This window comes from Lygodium microphyllum, chromosome 13 (assembly GCF_053477565.2).
Source record: "Lygodium microphyllum isolate KBCC chromosome 13, Lygodium_microphyllum_v1.1.10, whole genome shotgun sequence".
In the NCBI taxonomy this organism is placed as follows: domain Eukaryota; kingdom Viridiplantae; phylum Streptophyta; class Polypodiopsida; order Schizaeales; family Lygodiaceae; genus Lygodium; species Lygodium microphyllum.
The window spans coordinates 103,325,612-103,352,508 of NC_141147.1; the positions used below are offsets into that span (position 1 = coordinate 103,325,612).

At 41.0% G+C, this 26,897-nt stretch overlaps 1 protein-coding gene across 1 annotated transcript; it reads left to right on the forward strand.

Annotated features, from left to right (window-relative positions):
• The first annotated feature begins 401 nt into the window (after positions 1-401).
• On the forward strand, positions 402-26,897 carry LOC148026997 (glutathione S-transferase L3-like). The gene is made up of 10 exons (XM_087691541.1): positions 402-510; positions 696-764; positions 1,073-1,133; positions 1,269-1,352; positions 1,522-1,620; positions 25,573-25,693; positions 25,812-25,891; positions 25,981-26,088; positions 26,179-26,256; positions 26,348-26,897. Exons 1-10 carry the CDS (start codon positions 500-502, stop codon positions 26,357-26,359), a joined length of 723 nt encoding a protein of 240 aa, XP_087547667.1. The 5' UTR covers positions 402-499; the 3' UTR covers positions 26,360-26,897.

The window sequence follows — 26,897 nt, forward strand, 5'->3', positions numbered from 1 at the left end:
AAATCCTAAACTAAATAAACACAAGAAATCCAATTATGAAACAACAAAACAAACTGTCACACAAACAACTAAGCTAGCATAAATCAAACCTAACTACAATTTGATTAGGCGTGACATATTTTCATAGGTGACACAATTCATGACACCAAGAAGTTTTAGATGTTTTCGCATGTGAGAAAAGTAGCTCTTTTTTTGAGCTTTTGTTGTACTGGAGAGGCACCGCATACATCAAGCCAGTAGCGCCTTACTCCCAATTGCACGTAGCTAGGCATGTGGTCCCTCCCTTGTAGAAGCTCATGATATTATAATTAATAGTGTGAAATTTATGATCACCTTCTCTTAGTACATTAGGCCGGTTACACACCAAGCTACGGAGGCATTTTATTACTAATATATTACTAATATATCAGAAGCCTACAATTTTATTCATCACCCGTTTATTATCGTTCGGCGGCTCAGCTTCTGTGAATTATACTCGCATTCGTCTATCGACGTGAGCATGGCTGTCGCGTACTCTCTCTCTCTCTCTCTCTCTCTCTCTCTCTCTCTCTCTCTGTGCCTGTCTGTTATTCGGATTGTGTGATCATTAATTCTTTTCGGCTTGGGAGAAATGGTGATGACCCTGTTGCACAAATTAATAGCGTGTATTTAGGTTGAGACTGTTTGATCACTGAATTCGGGTTTCTTCATCTCAGAACACAACCAGCCTTACCTGTCTTGGACTCGAAGTCTGAGCCACCAGCTCTGTTCAATGGAACGCCCAGGCAAGTGCAACTGCTAACACAAGAAGTTTTAGACAATTTCAATCTATAGCTCCCACATTGTGATTTAGGACAACATCGATAAGCTTTTGCTCGCGGGGTGGCAGTCCCCCTGCCCCGAACCGTACCTGGCATGATGTTGCACACTATACATAAAAACAAGGGAAAGAAGCCCTTTTTCCCACGCAGGAAAATGTCAAACAAACTTTTTGTAAAATTAGTTAATGACTATCCTGAGTAGCCTGCTGTACACTCACCAATTCTGAGTTTTTTTTCATTTTTTTGGCTCTGGTTTTTGGTATTAAAAGCAGGCTATACATCAGTTTAACTTGCCCATATGCTCAAAGGGTTTGGATTGCTAGAAATTTCAAGGTGAACATATAACTGTGTTCACTCCTAAGGCTCATGGCATTTTACTGTCTTAAACATTGTCTGCGAGTGTTTTCTACATCTACGGGTGCTGCCAAGAACCTCCACTTATTGCAACGACACATCGGATTGTTGCAGGGTCTAGAAAATGTTGAGCTTGTTGCGATCAACCTTGCTGACAAGCCAAAGTGGTACCTTGAGAAGGTCTACCCACCAGGGAAGGTATGCCATTATTCACTGTTGTAGCTACTGTTGACACTGTCCAAATATGCCTCCCTGCATGTGTGTGCACAAATTCAATGGTTTTGCATATGTATATATGTAAACGTGTGCATGCATGGCTACATCTGTAAACTCAAGCCTTAATGTGACCTTACACTTGCTTCATCAGGTTCCATCATTGGAGCATAATGGTGAAGTCAAAGGAGAAAGCCTGGACTTGCTCGAATATATTGACCAGAAATTTGAAGGGCCTTCACTCTTTCCTCAGGTGTGAGGCCCTTCCTTGAGATCTGTAATGTCATCTGTCATTCTGTATTGACTACAGTCAGCATAATAATCTATGTCATATTCTAAGTCAGTTTGAATGATAGAGGTGATGTACTCCAATTAAAGCAGTTAAGCCAATGAAAGTAACAAGAAGAGTGACTGAAAGGCACTCAGGTGTCTGTAAGCTTGCATATGTTTTTTTGCATGCTGTGTGTAAGCCATGTGGCTATGTTACATTTGTTGCTAGGTCTGACACCTGCATGGCATTCGAGGCCAAACCAAGTTTTTTTGTGCTTTGGGTCAGTTCATTGCAAAAGGTTATGTTTACTTCCACCAGGTTTTGGTCCTTGGAGGGCACTCGGTTCACACGGAGCCAGATGATAATGCATGCAAGGCAGTCTTGTGTGCCTTGAAGTCTTAGGGGCATCTAGGTGCTTGATCTTGCATTTACCTTTCGAATCCTTCTTAAGAAACCTTAACTAAAGTAAAGTAATAGCCGTCAGTCTGGTAGAAAGACAGAAAGGACTGGTTGAGATAAGTAAGCCTCAAGGACCTGACGAAACAAGGGAGGGTCCCAAGCTGGATAATGCTTTGAAGGGTCGAAGAAATCCTATCTACTGATTATTTGTTTATATAAGCCAAACACAAATCAAAGTTCTTTCATTTTCTCTCCCTCTCGTATTTCCACTTCACATAAACTATGAGAATGAACATAATATGTTGAAGGAACTTAAATAATTTGGGTTGGATGGTATTTGTATGGTAGGGTACACCTAAAGTTGCAAAAGAACTAGTTCATCACCTGGGGGATAATTAAATAGAGAGCCACGGAATGGTGGCAAGATTGCCTATCTATTCTTTTTTAAGTTGTTCATGTAGGTTTAAAGGGTGATCAATTGTCGATGCATAGTTGTTAACAGTTAGGAAATCTATGATATTGAGTAAATGATTTCGAGCAAATGAATTGGTTTGAGTGAACCATGATTCTTGAGCAAACATCAAAAGTTTCTGATCTGTAGGCATAGAAATTCAACCATATGTAGGGAAATGGGAAAATCTTGCTGCTGTTTTGGTCACCACCTTTGCATATGTGTCAACCAATGCATGCACCCTATGACACCATGGCACACTAAGCACTACATCACATCCATCAAATGGTGTCCACATAGCTTTGAATGTGCAAATAAACTTTCCCATTAATAGGTGTCACGGGTTCAGCATGGCCATGGCATGCCATACCAACGTCACCCATAGGTCCCACTCATCCTCTTTGGTACCAAGTTTTGCAGCCATGTTAGTGGATATGAAATTTTCTGGAGCGCTAGGATGAAAGAATATCAAAGCATCTCTAATCTTGCCCCATGCTCTAGATAACTCCATTCCGTTATTGCCTGGCTGCTCACTAAGTACATTGGGGACTAAGCTTCTACCCTTATTATCAGCCTTATTTTCAGCATTTTCAACTTGCTGTCTATTCAGAGAGTCCTTGTAAAGTGTCCCTCCTGTAACTTGTTTACATACATAGCATTTATGGGCAGCAAACAATTCCTTGGGTCTTACCCCTGTTCTTGAAATCATTCAGTTCATGTTGCTTTTTCTTAATATCAAAAGAAGTCTTCCCATACTTTTCAGATTTTGCTCCCTTTTGACCTGACTCCTCCTTGTCAATCTTGAAGCCATGGGATTTTGTATATCACAAGCCATTTCAGGATACATTTGTTTCTGCATTTCATGCACTTGCTGCATACCAAATACATTCGCACCTAAACCCTAATTTCTGCTGAAGTTAGGTCTATAACAGCAATTCCTTGGGAGAAAGGGAGCTGAGCAGTAGTTGCCAGGGAATTCTTCAGACTCGGGATGAGAGATGCAGCAAGACTTCTTGCATGCCTGAATTCTTCATTCACTCATCCCAAGGCAGCCATGCAAACACTAATCTCTGCTGAAATTGGGTCTGTGTAACAGCAATTTCAGAGCCTAAAGTATTCGGATTTTTGGAAGAATTGGAGATGAGCAGTAGTTGCTAGGGAATTCCTCAGATTCAGAATTCTCCAATCTTTGCATGCAGGTCACCTCTATTGTAAATGGCTAAATGTCTTCAGATCTGCTGCAAGTTCACTGTTTTACATCAGCAGAACTTCATGCATGCCTGAATTCTTTGCGCATGTTGAGCTAAAAAAAACACATCATAAACTAATCAGCTCTTTAAAACAACCCAAAACATGTATTACCCAAAGTTTCATTAAATGGTGTGAAGTCTTAGAGAGTGTTTGTGTCGCATAAGCCAAACCCTAATTTGAGAGGATCCACTCATCAATAAATAGACCAGCTGCCCACCATTCAACCACATCCCTTGTCTTGCAAGTTTCAGCAATCAGCTCTCCCTCGAGTGGTTGTCTAGCCCATTGCAACTGCTGCCACATCATCACCAGCCCTTGGTGCCCTATCCATTGCTACTGGCTTGCTGTCTAGCCTTTTCTTGAGCATCATGTAGCTTGTGTTTATTGCACTACAGGCTTAGTCTACATCGGATCTTCCTCCTACAGCTATCATCTAGTCTCCCATTGCTGCTAGTGATCAGCTGCCATCATCTTCAAGTGGTTTCATTGCTGCGGTTACCAGTTCCAGCCCTAGAGATTACTGCATTTCGGTTTCCAGCCTGCTGCCTTTCCACTTTTTGCATCATCTTGGCTCTGACTAGTGGTTACAACACTCCGGAATCTGTCTTTGGTAGATGCCACACTCTGACTACTCCCTTAGCCTGCTCTGACAAGAGCCATCGGCGTGAGGTTCTGTTTAGGCATTATGGTCTTGATTTGGAGGACAAAATACTATCTACCAAACCAACGTCAATCCCTTTCGGTAGTGATAGTGGCACACCAAGGAGGTTGAGAGGATGTCTTTTCCAAGGAGGTACCGTAGTTTCTCCATCTCCTAGTATCCATGTTCATTAGTGGCTAGCCACTAATGCAGCGGATCCTGGATCTTCCCCTTAGTGCCTCATGGCATTTTTGATTGGTTCGGTTATTATCCTCCCCTAGGATAGTTTCTTAGGTATCTTAGGTTATCCTTAGGAACCTTAGGCTAGTTACTTTAGGCTTAGCCACACTTTTTCAAGTCTTCTACTGCACACTTTCTTCTTTCATTTACTTCTACTGCATCTAACACTCATTTAGCTGTCTTTTTTATTGAACACAATATCCAAAGCATGTGGTATGTAGGTTTCTTTCTTGCCTCCATCAGCATGGAGATGAAGATAATATATTCTCTCTTGAGATTGAGCATCCTTTTTCCTTATCTTGGCGTCCATTCTTTCCTTTCAGTTGAGGTATTTTATTGCCAGGTGGCACCTACGCAAAGGGATGAGCGCCTTAAATGGTTTTCCTTTGTGTGTACGTTGGCGGGATGAGTGCCTTAAATGATTCTCCATCAATGCGGGGCACGTTCCTAAGAATTGTCTTAGGCGGAAGGTCGACGGGGATGCCTATCCTTTCCGGGCGTCGATGTAAGTGTGAACGTGGGTGATACCATTTTATCCACACAAGTACTAACGTCTTCGTGAATTAATTATTGTATGGAATTCCAAATTAATTAATGTATGTGGCTAGCTGCAATTATTCAATTGGTTATTATTCTAATATGATTTTTTGAATTTTTGGCAGCTGATGTGTAGAGCAAGGAGAATTGGAGAGGCGCGCCATGCGCAAGCATTTTAAAGATTATTTCCTTAAGAATTTATTTGGTAATTATTGGATTATTGTATTAGACGCACCGCTATTTCTTATAAAGCGTGCGCATAGCCTCTATGTAAATATTTATTAGCAAAATAGATTTTTAGAATATATGTCCAATAAAATATTAATGGTTCTAGAGAGTTGTGGGATACACAACTGCTAGCATCCATTCATTCAGATTACTCTATCTCTTTTCCAGTACACTCAAACTCTTTATGCAAAGAGTGATTGTAAAGGGCCTAAATCTTGGGCAAAGAAGATTTTATAATATTATTATAAATACGGTATGAAGGGAGTTGTCCACTTCATGTCGGGGGGAGATTGTACCCAATCTTGTATCGCTTCATCTTACTTTATCCTCTCCTTTAGTCTATTTTTAATTTCTCATGAGTCATATGCAATTTTATGAGTAAAAGAGAGAAAGAGGGAGCTTCTTCCATTTGCTACGTGCAAACCACGCATCCTCGCAACAGTGGTATCAGAGCCCAGTCTACCTCTTGGGCTTCCAATCGCCTACCCTCTGGCGTGAAGGCGAGGCCTCTGCTGCAAACAGGCACTATGGTCCGTCTCATCGCGAACCAACTACATGGCTGGATTCCCAGGCCTTCAAAACCCCCAACCCCTCTATCACAATCAAGAAATTCTATTATTTTCCCAGACATTGAAGAAAACCCACTCTCACATCATGGCGCCATGTTTCGTGAAGAACTGGAGCTTCAAGGTGATTAGCAAGCTTCATTAAAACTTAATTAAAAGCTTTGCTTAAGCTTGATCAAGAGCTTAAGCTCAATTTTGATTTTTGGGGGAGGGGGGGCCATTTTTTGCCGCCATGGCAGCATCCACGACGTCCTCTTGTCCTAAAATGTCAAGTTTTTTAAGGCTTAAAGCCTCATTAAGTAAGTTACATTACCACTTACATAATCAACTTCATCTTCTCTTACTTCGTGTCATACATAGACTCTGCAAATCTTCACAAGTCACAGCTGACTATCTCTTCCATAGAGGCAGTTTTCGCACAGTTTTTCCAACTTCATAAATTTCACAAAATTCCCACAAAAAATTTCTGCCTTTCTTGCCTACTTCCATCCATAATTTCTTGTCCAAAGACCGCTTAAAATTTTGGTCTTACACGCCAAAATTCTTCAACGACAAGCAAGGTGTCTTTTCATTTGCAAGGCATCCTAAATCTCCGGATTTCTCTATCAAGCAATCATGGCCAATTTTGACTCTGCATCACTGCTTTCCGAGCCAACTCTGGAGCAGCGTATGGATTTAATATCCATGCAACTTGAAGAAGAGCGTCAACACCGCGTACAACTGGAGCAAGAACTGAAGTCCCTCAAGTGTCCTGCCACTGAAATTTCTACCAACAACGACAACCTAGTTCGCGCCATCAACGCTACTTTGGATGTCCACGCTAGTCGAAAGGAGTCCAAGATAAGCAAGCGTACATTCAAATTTAATTTTTTTGATGGTCTTAAAGATGGTCGCAAAATTCTGTCATGGTTAAGTTAGTTCGAAGCTTATTTTGACAATGAGAAATACTCAGAAAGTTATAAAATTAAATGTGCATCTCATTATTTTATTGAGAAAGCTGCATTATGGTGGGATGTCACGTGTAAAAGCGTTGATCGTCCTCTCACATGGAATGACTTTCGCAAAAAGGTTCTTGCAAATTTTCTCCCTGCACAATTCCAGCTCCGCATGCAACAACAATGGGACCTATTCATGCAACGGGAACGTGAGTCTATCCCTCAATACACAGAAAGATTTTGGAGCACTCTCTTGCAGCTCCAAATGGTGGAGCCAGTGGCTGAGTCTATCTTCAAGAGAAAGTATATTTCCGGCTTAATTCCATCTATCCAAGCCGAAGTCAACATGTTCAAACCCAATAATCTGGACGAAGCCATATTCCTAGCTCACGATGCTGAAAAGAAGTAGTCTAAAGACCGAATGCAATTTCCGGCATCCAACGGTAACAACATGGGTAACAACTTTCGTTTTAATTCTTTCCGTAACTTCAATTCTCAATATGGAAAGAATTGTTTTAATCGACGGCCACGGATGCGAAATGTTCTTAATAACCATGGTCAATCAATTTCCAATTCTAAACCTCCCAATCTACCTTTAAATTTTCCTAAATCTGGTGAACCTAAAAATGTTAACCCAAGTGCCTCCAATGCCATTTCCAAAAATGTAATTTGTTATAATTGTAAGCGTCCTGGTCATATTGCGAGTCATTGTCCCATGGGCAACACCCGTGATTGGAAGAAACTCACGGCGCATCTGAACTTTCTTGGAGTTGAAGAATCCAACAAAGACTTTGAAGCAATGCCCGGCTTTGATGAGGCTACACTTATGGGCGAAAATTCTAACGAACCTAAAGACCTTGCTGGTAAAATTTCTATGCATGCTTTATTAAAGATGCGATGTAAAATCAATAATAATGATATGTCTATTTTGCATGACAATGGTAGTACTCATGATTTTGTTTCAGAAAAGTAGTTAGAAAATTACAACTTAAAACTATTCCATCTGCCTATAAAATTAAGGCTGCATTTTTAGGACAACGATATAATGGTACTAAAGAAGTTCATAATTTAGAAATTAGTATTGGATCTTATAAGGAAAAGCGAAATTTTTTAGTAGCACATTTGCAATCTGCTGATGTAATTCTAGGAATGCCATGGCGTCACCAATTCAACCCCAATATTGATTACAACACACACTCAATGCACATTGAGTACAAAGGTAAACAAATTTTACTCGAAGGGTTAACAAAAACCGAATTATTTCCAATTATTAGTCATACACAGGCGAAGCGAGCTTTGCATAAACAATCTAAAGCTTTCTTAGTATGGATTAATGAAGTTGAAGTTACAAAAATTGAACTAACTCCAAGGCAACAACATTTTATTGCTAAATTTAATGATTGCTTTTCTAATGATTTACCTTTACAACTTCCTCCATCATGACCTGAAGACCACCAAATTGATTTACTTCCTGGTAGTCAACCACCTTGCAAAGCTCCTTATCGCCATAACCAATTAGAACAGAAAGAGATTCAGAAGCAAATTGAAGAACTTCTAAGTAGAAAATTATGTTAGCAGTCATGTTGTGTTATGATGGGGGAGGCTAGTTACTCTCGACTGGCTGTCTTAGGATGTGTATTTCTTTTTGGTCTCTTTTAGTGGGCAGCCACTGGCTGCCCAGCCACTGGCTGGTCACTGTTGTGGGGCGCCCATTTTAGGGCATTTTTAGGGTTTGCGCCCATTTTAGGGTTAGGGTTAGGGTTAGGGTTTGTCCTTTTGCCTATTTATAGGCAGCTCCCCTCCCCACTTGATCACTTGTCTTCTTGCAGATTCCGACTCTCCTTCTCCCTTGTGGTGGTGCTGCCATCATCATTAGCTTGATCTGGTGCCCTCACAACGCTGTGGGCTGCGTGCAGGGACTGATCAGTCTCCTTCTGCCTTCCCGTTTGTATTCAGCATTCATTTCAGTCAGTGCAGATTTCTCTTCCTTATTTTCTGCTTTCTCTCTCTCTTTCTCTCCCTCTGTGTTCGCATTCCCTCTTCCGCAGCGCACTCTCACATGGTATTAGAGCCGAAGGAGAGTACACGGAGCTGAGATTTACGCGGGAGATCACCCAAATCTTTGCGTTTGCTGCTGGCCTCATTCCTGACAGCCAAGGCGGCCCTTCCAGGGGGTCACCATCCTTGCGTTTGCTGCAGGCGCCCCTTCAGAGGCTGCCACGTCATCAACCACCACTTCCTGCTTGCGTTTTCAGTCAGGGCAGCCACTCCTACAGCTGGGCGACATTCCTCCAGTCTGCGTTTTGCTGATCTGGCTGTTGTTCCATCTCCAGGCGGCTCTTTTCCTGCTGGCGACCTATTCCCAGTCTGTGTTTTGGTGCTGGCGGCTTCTGTCTTGGTGATATTCATCAGACAACCTTGCGTTTTGCAGCTCCAGGTGTCTGTAGGCCTCCCTCGCTTGCGTTTTGGTGATTGCTGACCATACTGTTGGTCATTATTCGGCATCGGCAAAGTTTTCTTTGGTGTTTGGTGTTTTGCAGATTGGAAGATGTCTTCTCATCAGTTTACGGGCTTTGATGACTCAGATGACGAGCTTTTGTCTCGACACTCATCTGAATGGAGGCGTGATTTCTATCACGAGGACCGTCGTCCGGAGTCTATTCCTCTTTCCAGTCCCCCTTCTATTCATGCATCTCGGCGAGCCCCTTCCAGTGGGCTGAAGATGCAGCCTTTGGTACCCCCTGTACAGGTACCCGTACTTCCTCAGCTGCCCAAAGAGGACCGGTTGGATGGCTCCAACTTTTCTCTATGGTCCTATAAGGTGGAGTGTATCTTGGACTCCTTCGATCTTTGGGAGCTTGTTTCTGTTCCTATTCCCCGGGCTCAGGTGGATCCCGCAGATGGGACATCTATGGATCGTGCAGCCTTATGGGATCGGCTCAATTCTAGAGCCAGATCTTTCCTCTTTCTGAGTTTGCAGGATTCTGTCCTTGTTCATGTTCACAAGTTGAAGACTGCAGCAGACATGTGGAGAAAGCTCGCGTCTCTCTATTAACAGAAGACGTTTGCCCATCGGATATCTCTTGAAAAGAAGTTGCGGATGCTCGCTATTGACGATTGTCCTTCCATGAAGGACCACATTAACAGATTACAGGATATGAGGGATGAGCTTGTATCCCTTGGTGGGACGATATCTTTTGAAGACATGGCTATGATTCTCTTGACTCAGCTGCCATCGCCTTGGGTTGATGTCTTCTACACCAGCCTTCTTACTTCGAGGACCCGTGCCCAACTTTTATGGGAGGAGCTATCCCTGCTTGTCTTGGAGCATGATGAGCGACTCAGAGAGGTCAGTGCTAGTGGATCCGACTCCACTAGAGCCTTTGTTGCAGGTTTGGGAGGACAGAAGAAGAAGAAGAAGTCAAAGGCTAAGAAGAAGGACATTTCTTCAGGCTCTGACTCAGATTCAGAGAGACCGAAGTGCCCACACTGTGGGAAAGGGACACATCTTGAGGAGAAATGCTGGAAGAAGTACCCTCACCTTCGTCTAGGAGCGGAGGGTGGATCTACATCGGAGCCTTCTTCTACCTCTACATCAGCTATTACCCATGAGTCAGCGTTCCTTCATATCCATGCTTTGGAGGAGGATCCTTCTTCCGTGGTTGCAGTGTCTTCTGCACGGCCTTGGTTAGTGGACAGTGGTGCTTCGAGTCATATGACTCCTCGAGGTGATTTGTTACAGGATCTCCGTCCATCATAGGGTTCAGTCACTGTTGGTGACATTTTATCGGTGCCTATTAGTGGTGTTGGCACATTGCTTTTGTTTACCGACCGGCCTTCGAGCTCCTTTTCATAGGCTCTACATGTTCCGGATTTGGGTCTTCCCCTTCTCTCAGTTTATGGCCTTACGAGGCTTGGCACACGAATGATATTCACCGAGCATGACGTTGTTATTGAGGATTCTTTTACAGGAGCTATCTTATCTACAGGTTGGCAGGAGAGCGGGCTTTACAGGCTCCACTCCCCTTCTTTGATGCAAGGTTCTCCGCGGCAGTCTATTGCTACACCCGTTTCCGCTTGTGCACCTTCTATTCCTCAGGTTCCTTTCCATCCCCCACCTTCTCCTCCGGTGGTTCCCTCGTACCCCCTATCCCTTTTAGCGGGGGACGATCTCGGTGATGCGGCTGTGGATTCCCTGGCCCCTAGTGTTTTAGAGGTGGATTCCCAGGATCGTGAGGAGCTCCTTCAGCGGCAGTCTACATCGACGGACTTCATTGACCTTGGCATTTCTCTTGCCACCCCAGGATCCGTTTCTCCCTTGGCCTTCAGCCACATCCAGGATCTGAGAGGGGGTGTTAGCAGTTATGTTTGTCATGCCTTGTCATCTCCTGCCTGTGAGTCTCAGTCTGAGTCAGATGAGGACATTAGGAGCTCTAACATGTCTGTCATATGTTATGATGGGGGAGGCTAGTCACTCTCGACTGGTTGTCTTAGGATGTGTATTTCTTTTTGGCCTCTTTTAGTGGGCAGCCAGTGGCTGCCCGGCCACTTTTTGGTCACTGTTGTGGGGCGCCCATTTTAGGGCAATTTTAGGGTTTGCGCCCATTTTAGGGTTAGGGTTAGGGTTTGTCCTTTTGCCTATTTATATGCAGCCTCCCTCTCCACTTGATCACTTGTCTTCTTGCAGATTCCAACTCTCCTTCTCCCCCGTGGTGGTGCTGCCATCATCATTAGCCTGATCTGGTGCCCTCACTGACGCTGTGGGCTGCGTGCAGGGACTGATTAGTCTCCTTCCGTCTTCCCGTTTGTATTCAGCATTCATTTCAGTCAGGGCAGATTTCTCTTTCTTATTTTCTGCTCTCTCTCTCTCTCTCTCTCTCTCTTCGTGTTCGCATTCCCTCTTCCGCAGCGCACTCTCACAAATTAATTCGTCCAAGTAGTTCGCCTTTTGGAGCTCCTGTATTATTAGTTAAAAAGAAAATCAAACTTACCGCATGTGTATAGATTATAGAGCACTTAATAAAATAACGGTTCAAAATAGGTATCCAATACCTAAAGTAGACGACCTTCTAGATAAATTACAAGGAGCAACAGTGTTTAGTAAAATTGATTTAGAATCAGGATATCACGAAGTTCGTATGTCTACTCCTGACATTTTTAAGACAGCTTTTCGTACACAATTTGGACATTATGAATTCTTAGTAATGCCCTTTGGACTTACCAACGCATTAGCTACATTTAGTAGAATGATGAATAGAATATTTTTGCATTTTCAGCATTGTCTAATAGTCTTTTTCGATGACATTCTTGTTTTCAGTAAAACTGAAAAAGAACACGAAGAACATTTATCTTTAGTGTTTAGTTTATTAAAACAAAACCATCTATATGCTAACCTTGATAAAAGTTCTTTCTTTCAATCTGAAATAGATTATTTAGGTCATATCGTGTCTGCCAAAGGCATACACGTAGATCCACATAAAATTGAAGCAATTAAGTCTTGGCCAACACCTAAAAATGTATATGAAGTTCGTTTATTTTTAGGACTAGCTAGCTTTTATTGAAAATTTGTTAGAAACTTTTCATTGCTTGCTTTACCGTTAACTCTTTTGTTAAAGAAAGATCTTGTTTATCGTTGGGGCGACGGTTAACAACGATCGTTTGAAATACTTAAGCATGCACTCACACACGCACCAGTTTTGCAGTTATCTGATTTCAATCGACCATTCTTTCTTGTGGTTACTGACGCAAGTGGTTCTGGCATCGGTGCAGTATTGATGCAAGACAATCAGTTGTAAACTAAAACTTTCTGAAGTTAAAAATAGTACATATGACAAAGAATTATTAGCCGTAGTTCATGCATTGCGCATATGGAAGCACTATTTAATGGGCTCGGAGTTTATGATTAAAACCGATCAGCAGAGTATTAAACATTTATTGTCACAACTATAAATATCTGATAGACACATACAATGGGCATCATTTATTCAATCCTTTCATCCACTCATTCAATATCAATCAGGTAAGGAAAATGTCATAGCCGATGCACTTAGCCGTAGGCCATCATTAAACAATATTTTTGTCATTTCTACTTCTTCGTTAGACACAATGAAAAATACTTATCTTCAAGATCCCGATTTTCATGATGTTTGGGTAAATTTATCTAACAATCAATGGATCCCTACTAATAACTTTTCTGTTTCCAATGGTTTTTTGTTTTATGAAAAAATGTTATGTATTACTAATCCTTTTCGTCATTTCATTATGCAAGAAGTACATGAGCCTTCTTATATGGGACATCGTGGTATTATCTCCACACTTAGAAATTTACACGAAGATTTTTTCTGGCCAAATATGCAACGTGATGTCTCTAATTTTGTTTCTGACTGCATTGTATGTCAACGCATAAAAAGATATCATGTTAAGTCATATGGCTTATTACTTCTATTACCTATCCCTAATTCACCTTGGAAGCAGATTTCTATAGACTTCATTACAAGTTTACCACAAACTTCTTCATAGAATAATATGATATGGACCATAGTTGATAGATTTACTAAACAAGCTTAATTCATTGCTTGTAAAAAGACCTTGTGCTACACAAGCCGCTAACTTATTTCTCAAGCATATTTTTGTGCACCATGGATTGCCGAAAATTATTGTGTCCGACCGAGATCCTCGATTTTGTAATAATTTTTGGATTACATTATTTACTAACTTAGGAACTAAGATTGATTTTAGCTCTGCATTTCATCTAGAGACTAACGATGAAATAGATGCCACAAATAGCACAATTTTGGATTTAATCCGTGCTTACGCAATTTCTTCTCCAGCCACATGGGATAATCATTTGCACCTTTTACAGTTTGCTTACAATAATACCACTCACACTGCTACATAAAAGACACTTTTTGAAATTGTTTATGGTCACAAATTGCTAACTCTCACATTTCGTCTAACACAAAAAATACCTTCTGTTGACGATTGGATTCAAAATCATTCAGGTATTTATGAGCAAGTTAAACAAATGCTAGCAAAGGCCCAACAATCATATGTGAAACAAACAAATAAAAAGAGGCAAGCCATGATTTATAAAGAAGGAGATTATGTTTGGTTACGTGTTGAAAAATGTAGACTCCATAGTGTAGAAAAGAACCCGAATGTAAAATTAGCTCCTCATTTCTATGGACCTTTTAAAATTCTCCATTGTATTAATCCTAATGCTTATAAATTAGAGTTACCTCATCATTGGAAAATCCACAACACTTTTCACATTAGTCTTTTACGTCCCTTCAAAGGTTTTCTTCATGTTCACCCTGTTTATGACTCACCACCCTTGATTGCCAATGACCATGAAATCCTAATCCTTGAAACAATTATTGATGTTAACTATATAACCACTAGAACTGGAAATACTTATCCTTGTTATCTTGTCAAATTCCATAATCACCCTGTTGAGGAAGCTCAATGGATGCATGCTCGTGATTTGCGATATTTTTTTAATTTATTGTCTCCACATCCAGCCAATAGCAATTGAGGACAATTGCTATTCCACCCCGGGGGTATGTTGCCAAGTGGCACCTACGCAAAGGGATGAGCGTCTTAAATGGTTCTCCTTTGTGTGTACGTTGGCGGGATGAGCGCCTTAAATAGTTCTCCGTCAATGCGGGGCACGTTTCTAAGAATTGTCTTAAGCGGAAGGTCGATGGGGACGCCTATCCTTTCTGGGCGTCGATGCAAGTGTGAACGTGGGTGATACCATTTTATCCACAGAAGTATTAACGTCTTCGTGAATTAATTGTATGGAATTCCAAATTAATTGATTTATGTGGCTAGCTGCAATTATTCAGTTGGTTATTATTCTAACATGATTTTTTGAATTTTTGGTAGCTGATGTATAGAGCAAGGAGAATTGGAAAGGTGCGCCACGCGCAAGCATTTTAAAGATTATTTCCTTAAGAATTTATTTGGCAATTATTGGATTATTGTATTAGACGCACCGCTATTTTTTATAAAGCGTGCGCATAGCCTCTGTAAATATTTATTAGCAAAATAGATTTTTAGAAGATATGTCCAATAAAATATTAATGGTTCTAGAGAGTTGTGGGATGCACAACTGCTAGCATCCATTCATTCAGATTACTCTATCTTTTTTCCAGTACACTCAAACTCTTTATGCAAAGGTGATTGTAAAGGGCCTAAATCTTGGGCAAAGAAGATTTCATAATATTATTATAAATACGGCATGAAGGGAGTTGTCCACTTCATGTCGGGGGGAGATTGTACCCAATCTTGTGTCGCTTCATCTTACTTTACCCTCTCTTTTAGTCTATTTTTAATTTCTCATGAGTCATATGCAATTTTATGAGTAAAAGAGAGAAAGAGGGAGCTTCTTCTATTCGCTACGCGCAAACCACGCATCCGTTGTTCGCAACATATTTTTACCATTTAACCGTTGTTTACTACATTCTTGGTTTGTTTATTCATTCAAGTGAACTTTTACCTTGGTGGTTGTGCCTTCGCATTCTTGACTGGCATAAGAGCCATCTCCTTGTGAAGAAATGCTCTAAACATTGAAAACACAAAACTAATCATACGACAAAGCACAAACTAATAAACACAGAACACAATTAGGGTTAGGGTGGCTCAGAGACAGTAAACACAATGAATAATGAAGTGAATGACTATTGAATATGCAGTGCTCATGCAATAAATGCACTATGTAGTGAATATTGAATCTCGAATTCTCGTATCTCTGGGATCAAGGCAAAGGTTATGAGTTGGAGAATGTGTTATACTCTGAACGGTTCTCGAATTGCAGCAATGTAGCCTCCTTGTGTCGAACACCAGCAAATGCAGCCAGGGAAGGTTGGATCTAATGTAGATGGTAGTATAGGAGAGAGACAAAACACAGGTACTTGAGGAGAGAGTAAAGTGGGCAATAGCTATTTTATGCAAATGCAACAAATAGAGGAGAGAGAGGGTCAAGGCAGCAGCCACAAATAGAAAATGCAGCTTGGGGAGAAGAGAGAATGTTGGGGCGGCAGCTCTAGACTGCAAACGCAGCCTTTAGAAGGGTGTGTGCAGTTGGCAACAAGTAAATACAATATATCGTGAGTGAAGAGTAGTATACAATAGAAGAGCTCTAGATGCAAGTGCAAGCAATGGATGAAGGAGATGGAGGTTGAAATAAGGCACTAGATGGTAGTAGATGGTTGTGGGAAGCTCTGATTGCGATGTCCTCTGCAAAGATGGTGTGGGCAGTAGAGATATGGCTCTTGAAACTTACAAAAACGAGATTGAGAGAGAGTAGTAAAGTGCATACCTATTTATAGAAAGTTTGGGGCATCCAAATTAGGGTTGTACATGTGGGACACAATAACCCTCTAGGATCGCGTTTTTAAAAAAAAATAAGATGGTTTCTTCATTATTTAAGTGTGTTTTGGGGATGTTTAAGTTAGGCTAATGCATTTTTAGCTCAACACCTCCTCTCAAGTCCAAAATTGAGCTGTGAGAAATAAGCCCTTGTTATGTTTATTTTCTTTTATCCCAAGGCTTCTTCCCTCAAAATAGCCGGGGCATCAAGCATAGGGTGTACGTCGGCTCCGTAGTGACCTATCAAGACTATAGAGACGATTATCTTACGAAGGGAGCCCAAGTGATCGCCCCGGAGAGGCTAGGATATCGGGCCAAGGATGGATCCAATGTCAACCACTCCAAGGGTGATTGAAAAGGGATAAATGTGCACATATGCATGGTTACATGAACAGAACGTCAATGCATGGGGAAAATCAAAGGAAGGTGCAAGTTGTCATGCTCATGCAAAATGTGATGCAATGGTGTCACTTGGATAGTGCCCTCGTAGGGGAATTATTCACTTATCCAAGTGTCCTTTTACAATCATGTCATCTTGACAGTACGGATGAAGTTATAAATGTCCATAATGTACAATACAAAATAAATAAATGTCTGAAGGGGAAAAACTATAAGCATAATCACTGTTACTCTTAAGAAAAGGAAGCTGCCTGCTCTCAAACTGGAAGGAGATGTAAGAGATAAGCACCCTCTCCTTGTCAATTGGAAGTAGAGGAGGGTGTATCCAAGCTGATCCGTGGTAGAAGATATTGTAGAACTGGCCTGTTGACTGGCTTGGTTAAAATATCTGCAAAATTGTTATTAGATGGCACAAACTCTAGGCAAATAGTGTCTAGCTCAATTTGCACTCCAATGAAATGGAAATGAACCGCAACGTGCCATGTCCAAGGGGTGATGATAGAGTTGCTTGCAAGGGCAATGGTACTCTAGTTGTTGCAATAGACAACTGTGGGCAACTCGCAAGGAAATTGTAGTGTGGCCTCCATAGTACCATCGAAGAGAGCCCGATACTTTGCTTGGGCCGTGGAAGCCATCACCATCTCTTGCTTATAGCTAGCCCAAGAGATGGATGCCATGCCCAAGGTGTAGAGGTAGCTACCGTGGGAACATTGGGTGTTAGGATCTTCCACTCAATCAAAGCAATGTATCCCTACAAGCATAAACCATGGCCATAAGTTAGTCCATAATTATAGGTATATCTTAAATATCTTAACACATGAAGATGAGCAATCCAATGAGACATTTTAGGTGCGCTAAAATACTGACTAAGAAAACTAACAAAGTATGTAAGACTTGGCCTAGTGTGAATCAACCAGAGTAAATTCTTTACAAGAAAATGATAGGTATGAGTATCAAAAGATTGACCTGAGATATCTTTATGTAGATGGATCGTGGGATCAAGAGGCATGGCCATAGGCCGTGTCTGATCAATGCAATACTATTTTACCTGCTAAAGGGTGTATTTTTGTGACAAAAAGATACTTTCCTCGGATCTAATAATCTCCATCCCTAAGAAATAAGACAATAAACCTAAATAGGTCATCTCAAATGTAGAGCAAAGTTTTTTCTTGATATCTGCAATAGCTGCAGAATTTGGGCCAGTCAGTAATATATCATCAACATACAACAAGATATAGCCGATCCTCGTGCTAGTAGCGCGCACATATAGATTTGGATCATAGGGGGTAGAATGGTATCCATGAGATCATAAGAACTCGTCCATTCTATGGTACCAAGACCTTGGTGCTTGCTTCAATCCATAAAGAGCTTTCCACAAACGAAATACCTTATCAGTCCAGTTAGCGGAAGAGACTTCCTTCTCCAAATAAGTGTTTAGAAAGGCACTTTGACGTCCATCTGATAGATCGGCCAACCGTGGTGAGTGGCGAGCGCAACCAACAAACAAAATGATGTCAACCAAGCAGTAGGTGTGAAGGTTTCTTTCTAGTCAATACCATGCTTTTGCTTAAAACCTTGCACCACAAGGCAAGCCTTGTATTTGTCTAAAGTACCATCAACCTTTAGCTTGGTCCAAAAAATCCACTTTGTCCCGATGACCGCCTACTTGTGACAAGGATGATCCACCAATGTCCAAGTTCCATTTTGATCAATACTATCTAGCTCCTTCTCCGTGGCTTCACACCATAGAGGGTCCTGGAGAGCCTTGTGTCAACTATTCGTCTTTGAATGTGCAATGTAATCAGTTGTCAACAACAACACATATCATGCCCGAGGGGTGAGCCGTGTAGACCTTCTAGGGCTCTCCGGAGAAGAATTTGGTGGAAGGGTCTCTGAATCGTGTATGGTTTGTTGGCACTAGTGAGATAACAGGTCTCGCGGAGGAGGCATGGAAGCCAAAGTATTTGCAGGAATATCAGAAGTGGGCAGTAGACCTGGCTCAATATGTACGATCTCAAATGATGTGAGCAGAGGTGAGGACGAAGAGTCCAATAAAGAGGATTGCACTACATCTCTCTCATCAAAGACGACATCCCTCCGAACGATCACCTTGTTCATTCGAGGATCGAACAAACAATTGGCTTTTGATTTGGAAGAATAGCCCACAAAGATCAAGAGATCAGCTCGAGGGGTGAGCTTTTCTATCTTGTCATTAGGAGTGTGCGTATGAGCACGACTATCGAAAACTCCGAAGTGAGAAGTAATAGGCCAAGAGCCAAAGAATGCCTTGCACGGAGTCTTTTTTGTTAGATATTATTCATCCTCTAGCCTAGCATTTCTCAGGCTACCATTGGTGCAATCAATTCTCTCGGAGGGAATTATTTATTATTCTATAAGTTAGTGGGCATTTTCAGCAAGCACAATGTACGGGTAGTTTGTCAGGTAGGTGATGGTGCCATGTGGCAGCTAGAGGACTGATCGCTGATTATTTTATTCATTTATGTTGTAGTCGGCAGTTTTTGATCAAGTCGGCCGGTTTTCTGCTAGCCGACTGTATTATTTTATTGCATTCTTTTCTCCTATTTAGCCCACTTGGCAGCTTGCCCCACACACTTTTTTTCTAGGTGCTGGTGGGAGAGATTCGGCTCGAGAAGATACATCTACAACTCTTGTACATTTGCCCTCTTCAGTTCAACATTCATTGATTGCAGATTTCTGTGTTCTTTCATCTCTTTTCTCTCTCTCTTTCTCTCGTGCTCATTTTCTTTCAGTCTTGTTCTTATGCTTCCATATTCATTGCACTTTGACCTAGTATCAGAGCAGCATAGGAGGGCTGAGTTTTAAGCCTTCGGAGGCTGTGGTGAACAGGTTGTGCTCGGAGGAGCGAAGTTGCTGTTTTTTGCAGGTCTTTGCTGTTCATGAAGGTGTAAAGGCTATGTTTTCAGCCTTTTACTGTAGATTTTGAGTTTTCATCGCTTCCGATGGGTAAAATGGATGAACGGAGGAAGCCCTAGCAAACAGCGGCATCGTGCACGGAGTTAGAGGGGGTTGTGCTTGTTTTTTGTGCAGATCATTCTATTTACAATGCCGACTGAAATTGGCGTGGACTTTTAGGCTATTATGGACTGCAAGGTCCTTGTGTTGCCGGCTCTTTCTATAGATCAAAAGCTTGATGGGGAGAATTACTACATTTGACGCATAATGATACTTGCCATCTTGAAGTCTTATGATTTGGTAGAGCTGTGACCGAGGCTATAGACCATCCCACAGCTCGTGATTCCTCCAAGCTTTCTTCAAATGAGAAAGCTGAGTTGATAGTCGTACAAGCGCATTGGGACAAATTGAATGATCGTATCCATTTTTGTTCTCTTTCTCGTACTCCAATTGTCATTTGCAGGTTTAGCAAACATTACCATTTCATTCCGACAACGAAGAAAATAATGATTGATCATATGGTACGATTGTTTTGCAACATATCTTTAAGTATCATGATATGCTAGAGTCGATCATTGGTGATCGAGACCCTCGGATGACGAGTTTATTTTGGAAGGTATTGTTTAAGAATATGGGTATCATGCCAAAATTCTCATCATCTTTCTATCTGCATACTAATGGCAAGTCTGAGAAAGCAAATTCCACAGTGTTGGATCTTTTGAGGTGCTATGTTTCAGGCTACAAGACATAGTGGGAGCAATATTTGTCATTAGTTGAGTTTGCATACAACAATGCAATGCATAGTTCCACTATGGCAAAGCTCCATTTGAGGTGGTTGAGGGTAGCAAGAAGGTACCGCCTATCTTGTAGACTAAGGATAAGATCTTTGAGGTTGATCATTATGTGGAAAACTTGGATGTAGCCTATGCAAAGATAAAGTATGCATTTCAGAGATCACAGCAAAAGCAAAGTAGGCAGCTGATTGCCATATACGTGCTTTGTAGTTTGCAGATCTTGTAGACTAAGGATAAGATCTTTGAGGTTGATCATTATGTGGAAAACTTGGATGCAGCCTATGCAAAGATAAAGTATGCATTTCAGAGATCACAGTAAAAGCAAAGTAGGCAACTGATTGCCATATACGTGCTTTGTAGTTTGCAGAGGGTGATTATGTATTGCTGCATTTTGAAGAGGCAAGGCTAAAAAAGATGAAAGGAAGAGAGAGGTTATATTTGAAGTTGAGTATGAGATACTATGGGCCCTTCCAGGTGTTGGAGAAGATCAACGATGTGGCATATCGGCTGAAATTACCTCCACATTGGCAAATACACAATGCCTTTCATATAAGTTTGTTGAGGCCTTTTGTGGTGATGTGCTAGAGGATATATTTGGTGAAATTCAGCTTGAGATTGAGGAGCTGGATGAGATTTTGGTAGTTGAAGTTTCAAAATTATTCATCAATGGATGCAAAATGGATGGAAGAGGATGACTTGGCAGACCATCCTCAGTTGTTGTAGCTTTATCTAGATGCCTTTTAGTTAGAGCTGACTTCAGTTTGGGCTCAGTTAGGTTTAGCAGAGCAAGGGTTTGGAGTATTCAAGGGGGAGGTAGCACTTTCTCTCTTCTAGTTGTAGACAGCTCTCGTATGTAGTGGATCTCGGATGTATTTAGTATGCTTTCAAGGTATTGTGCTGATAGTATGCTTGCCATGGGGTCACTACTTAGTGTACTAGCCATTGTGAGATGTATGCAGATGAGTATGGTTGTTACCAGGGCTCAAAGACTATACTTTTGCATTAGTTTGGGATCAATTCATGATTAGGTGGGCACGAGTTTTTGCCTCAGTTTTGAGATTAAAATTTGATCAAATTCAGCTCAGTTTTTGATTAATTTGAGAACCGCTTATGGTCACTTTTGGGATCCGTTTTTGCAATCAATTTGTAGCTAGTTTGGGGTCACATTTGCAACAGTTTGTGATCGGTTCTTAGATCAGAAAATGATCGGTTTATAATCAAATTATGCCAGCTTTCAATGGTTTAAAGTTGGTTCCATAGACAACAACACATTAGTAAATGCCATTGATAGTTTCAGCCATGGTTTATGCTAAGAATATGCTTTACTATGGTTGTGAAGTTAGAACAATTGAGAAACATGAGTTATGGATGCATCCAATGGGTTTTTAGTAACAGTTTGAGATTGTTTTTCAAATTTACATCATGTTTATGTTGGTTGAAAATTTTCAGTAGGTTAGGGGCATGTGACATGGTTAGACAATAGTGTCCAATGTTGTAATTGTGATGCCTTATGGAAATTCCAATGCAATATGCTTTTCCTTTGGCACAATGTAGTGCAATTGAGGATGATTGCAAAGATTTGAAGGGGGGTGTGTATCACGGGGAAGTTAAATTCTAAGATGCTTTAATCTTGCTGATAGCGTTTGATTAAGTTAGTAATCACATGGGATGCACATGGCAATCATTTCATGGTATTAGGATAAGGACCTTGAGGATGCAACGCATGTCAAAGACAAAAGTTGTGATAAGTTTTGCCAAGTGGGTTTTGGTGGTAAGTTGGTGTTAGTTTTGACCCTAGGACAGTTGTTTGGCCAATAAGTGACAATGGTGACATTAGAGACATGCATTAATTAATTAATTAATGCGTGTCCAAGGGTCAACAGAGATTGGGGACCACTCCAGGTTGCAAATGGCCTAACCAGGCTATCCTCATCAAGCTGAAGTAGAAGGGGAGGGAGCATCTACACTGATCCATGGAAGCAAGTATTGATTGAAGGATCGAGCTTGGTCAAGATGTCTATAAAATTATTCAATGAAGGCACAAACTCTAGGTGGATGGTGCCTAGCTGAACCTACTCTCTAGTAAATGATAGTGCACTCCAATATGCGTTGTCTTTGGACTGATGATGGGGCTATTAGCTAGTGCAATGGCAACTCCGATTGTTGTAGAAGGTCACAATTGGAATGTTCCACGGAAATTGAAGCTTCACTAGCAAGCTCCTCAAGTAGACAACCTTTATGGTGCCATCATATAGAGCATGATACTTAGTCTTGGTAGTGTTAAATTTAAAAAAATGTATTACACATCAAATTTTCATCAGCTCATTGAAATAGCCTTGAAACTCAAACTATACCAAAGTTTTCTATCCATAAACACCCAAACTTTGGGAGGATCCAAATCTATAAATAGGAGGTTGCTTGGCCACTTAATTCATCCCTATTTTACAGATTGCCCCAATTCTTCCATCAGTTGGTGCCCTCCATCCTTCAGCGCCTTCTCCAGCTACTATCGTGATCCTAGGTTGGTGCCCATTAGCATGGTAACTCATCCAACTTGTGTTTCACTCCAATTTGCTGCTGCCTCCTCTCTGGCTGTTGTCGAGGTCATCCACCAGTTGTCACCTTCATCTTGGAGGTGCCCTACAGTCTACGGTTGCTGCCTCGGCTTGTTGATGTCATTGGACATATGTTCAGATCTGTTTTTGCAGCTGATCAGGTTGCCCTGCATGAGATCTTTCTCTTCCAGCTATCGCCCAGCTCTAGATTGCTGCAGGTGATCAACTGTCATCATCTTCCGGCAGTTATATTGCTTTGTTTACTAGTTCCAATCTGGGAGACTACTTTGTTTTGGTTTTTGACCTGCACCCTTCCACTTTCAGCCTCATCTCAACTCTAACTGGTGGTTATAGCACTTGGGATCTTCTTTGGTGGACAACACACATCGACACCTCTCTTAGCTTGCTCCCACAAGAGCCACTGGTCCCTTGAGCATGTTGTACACTCTTTCATTCATTTACAACATTCATTTATTCACTCTATAGCTATATTCTTTTTCTTCTCTTTTTTTATTTTGGCATTTTGCGTTTTTGTGTCTTCGTGTTTGGGTTTGAGTGCTTTGTATTTAAATCGTGGTCATACATAGTGTTTTCTTTTGAAAACCCCAATATATCTCCACATGGTATCAAAGCTAGTGCTCTTCCAAAGAGTTACTTGAGGCTATCACGGATTGCTTGGTTTTTTCTTGATTATAATAAATGTCACGCGTTGATTCACGATGGCTCAGATCACTTCATCTTTGGATCCTTTGATGTTTTCTCAAGCTACTCCTACAATGGAGACATTGTTGAGACATTATGGCCTTGATTTGGAGGACAACCATCTACTAACCTTTCTTCTAGGTATCATTCACTGAGGACCAAGTTTTGTGTGTCTCATATTCCTTCATAAACTACACCTCAATTAGGGCACTCCACTGTGACAAGACTGATCACCTCTCAGCTTAGGAAAGACTATCCACTTGGCAAACATCCGAAAGTTCAAATTCTTCACAATCGAGCCCAGTGGCAGGTTCATACAATTCATTTTTATGTGAGTTTGATTACGTCTATATTGCTCCTTCCGTTATGCAGGGACCGATTTGATCTTGGGCTCTTTGTGGGCCTAGTACTCTTCTTTCTTTGCTTTGTCCAAAGTTCTAGCTGAATACATTGCAGCTCTCTAGCTTTTATGAAGAATGCGCAGGAGAAGCTATGCTGTTGACATGCATTGCTCTTTACATGATATTAGGCACAAACTAGATAGAGTGCCTCATTTAGATGATGGGATATTGTTGTGGAATAGGCCTCACATCTCATGCTTCTTGCATAGAGGGTAAGTGTCTAAACCTCTTTTACAATATGGCTTAGACAGATACAACTGTGTTACAAGGCATAACTATATCGGCTCACATATGGCTCATCAGCACTTAAGCTTATATGTGTGTGTGTATGTAAAACTTAGGTTTCAAACTCAACTCATGGACCTTTTGATAGATCTATTCATATATTTGGCGCCTATCTGCCTTGTCAATGATCACTTTCCTGGTGCCTGATTGCATGTCAAAGGCTCCATCAGTGCTCGCCATGTCAGCACCAAAAAAACTCATCCCCAAGATATTTCTATAGATATTAGTGAATTTGGAGTGTCTCAAGAGACTGTTGCAGCGCGAGCTTGCAATCATGGTAATGCATATGGCAGAAAATCAACACACGGTTTGCTGACAGAATCAATTCCAAGTCTGTTGGCATTTTAAAGTCGAGGGAGGTAAACTGATATTTTAGGAACATAGGACTTAGAAGGTGAAACTTTGCTAGAGGAAGCATCAAAATGCATGACCACTGACTAGAACAGCAGTGAGAGGCAGCACCACTGGATAGAGGTGGTTTTTCAGGAGTGCTTGTCTCAAATGAAGAGGACTCAAAACCTAACAATACAAATGTAAGGCCATTCCTTCAGCTTCTTTAATAAAAAAATGACCCCTCTCTCTGTCTGTGCTAGATAGCTCAAGTGCAGTGGTTCTTCTCTAAAGATATGTGGGCCTTCAATTGGAGTTACTTTGACACAACCCCCATAGGCCTGCTTCGACTCTCTCCAATTGAATACTTCTCCAAAAGTACTGAATTTCCTGAATTCTGGGAGTTGACTCCCCCATGCTGTTCTAAGTTTGTTACCCATGACATGATTCCTAACAATTCTACACTCATATATGATTCACATTACTTTACACAATATGGTCGCTTATGAAATTCAGAATGCTTCAGCTTGCATCATAGACAGTCCAGTTTATGCATCTGTAAATCTCGGATCATACCATCTTTTTGAAACTAACTGTGGAGTTTTTCTTTCCTCATAAGTGGCTCATTTTATCCATGATACTTAGAAACTTCATAACTTTTCTCTTAGTTTGATCATAGAATACGATGATAAAAAATGATATGATCTGTTCTTTGAATACGTAAGACCATCTCTTGAACTTCATAACTTTTCTCTAAGTATGATCATAGAATACGATGATAAAAAATGATATGATCTGTTCTTTGAATACGTAAGACAATCTCTTGAATTTTTGAAGTGAAGGTATATGCTTTAGTTGCTCACTTTTCTTAAAGAAACTGGCAGTGAGGAGCTGGAACTTATCTTTGCTCTGCAGAATTCTCTGAAAGCAGCAGCCGCAAAAGAGCTTTTGAAGCACACTGATGAGTTCAACAGAAAATTTTTCACAGCCTGTAGAAACAAGGAGGCCACCAAGGAAGAAGCTAAGGAGACACTTGGCATGTGGAATTGGCAAATTTTGCAGTATATATGTAGTTTCAAAAATTTGGTTTGCACTGACATTTCATGACCTCATTGAATGATTACTTACACATGTCAACATCTGCTTTGTGGCAGGCCCATTATTGGATCATTTGGAAGCTGCACTTGGAGAGTTCAGCAATGAAGGGCCCTTTTTCCTTGGTCAAATCAGTGCGGTAATGTGGTTGTAAACCCTATGAAACTGGAGGTTTTGTTGGCAGTTCATTGCTTACTAAGAGCACCAATTGATGTAACAATTATGCAGGTGGATTTTGCATATGCTCCTTTTGTGGAAAGATTTCAGTATCTGAGCCAGGAGCTCTTGAATTTTGATATTTACGAAGGCAGGCCTTGCCTTTCAAAATGGTTTGAGGTGGGTCACTTTGTTATACATAACCTCAAAACTGTTGTAATGTCAGAATTTTCTGTTTTGTGGTTAAATTTGGCTGTCATTTTGTGCTAGGCATTGAATCAATTGGATCCTTACACAAGCACAAAAGCTGACCCGAAATATCTTGTTGATCGTTACAAGGCAATGCTGGTATGTTCTGACGAACTATATTTGCACCTGGGCTGTTGCTGTTATTTATTTTTGAAGCAGAGCAAGGTCTAATACTCTGGTTTTGATGCAGGGGAGACTCTGAATAACGTAGGTCTTGGCATGAGGGAGTGGACATTATTCAAAAACACACTCTTGAGATGACATTGTGACATTTTACCAGGAATTTCTGATGCCACATCATCTTTTGGGAAGAGACTAGGGTTGCAAAAATCGGGAAATTCTCATTTTTTCATTGGCAATGCTAGGGTTAATAGAGACCTACTGATTCTGCTAGGTTTGGGCTCCCTATTATGAGAATTTAAACTTGTTCATGATGCAATTTATTTGGTCCTGCCATTTTACAAATGTAAGTATAATTGTAATACAAAATAATGTACAGAACAAAAGAGTGCCAGCATCATATACAAATTCATGGGAATAAGAACTTAGGACTAGTAGTTTTCTGTAATGAAAGGTGCCTCTTCAATGGAAATTACAGAAAATTACACGAAGACTAACAAGAAATGCTAAACAACGAGAAATGTTGAGAACCATAGCTTGCCATTTCTTAATTCAAGATGTCTTACAACTAAGAGCTACAAGAGATGTTGAAGTCATGGGAGCTTGAGAATGATTTGATG